Below are 383 nucleotides of genomic sequence, written 5' to 3' on the forward strand. Positions count from 1 at the left end.
GTAGTTACCTGATCCGGTCCAACCATGTCGTACTTGGTCAGGCGAGCGGCAAGCTGAACTGCCTCTGATAGGCAGTTGTTCAGAGTAATCATGGGTTCGTCCTGGTCCTCCTGTTCGTTCGGTTGTGCCTTTTGCTGCTCCGATGCGTACATGTGCAACGAGGCCAGGTAGGTAGGTAATAACATGAACCACAACGAGTATATGGTGCCCACGATTTGTTTGGCCCAACGAAGATCGTATTTATTAATTGCACGTTTGCCTGAGAGAAAAGGAACAGTTGGGGGTGTTGTGTGAAAAAGTATCGGTTCACGAGAAGAATAAAGTCAGTTGTGTGTGGTACACAGTACCCAGGACATTTCGTCCTCTAAGTGAAGCCAATCTAT

The 383-nt window shown here is 47.8% G+C and overlaps 1 protein-coding gene across 1 annotated transcript; it reads right to left on the reverse strand.

Moving 5' to 3' along the window:
* Positions 1 to 10: 10 nt before the first annotated feature.
* On the reverse strand, positions 11 to 185 carry T265_16343 (hypothetical protein; the record flags this gene model as incomplete). The annotated part of the gene is made up of 1 exon (XM_009179954.1): positions 11 to 185. A coding segment is annotated over one exon (174 nt), but the record flags the coding sequence as incomplete, so codon positions are not given.
* Between the last annotated feature and the right edge of the window lie 198 nt (positions 186 to 383).

This window comes from Opisthorchis viverrini (genome assembly GCF_000715545.1).
Source record: "Opisthorchis viverrini unplaced genomic scaffold scaffold27741, whole genome shotgun sequence".
Taxonomy (NCBI): domain Eukaryota; kingdom Metazoa; phylum Platyhelminthes; class Trematoda; order Opisthorchiida; family Opisthorchiidae; genus Opisthorchis; species Opisthorchis viverrini.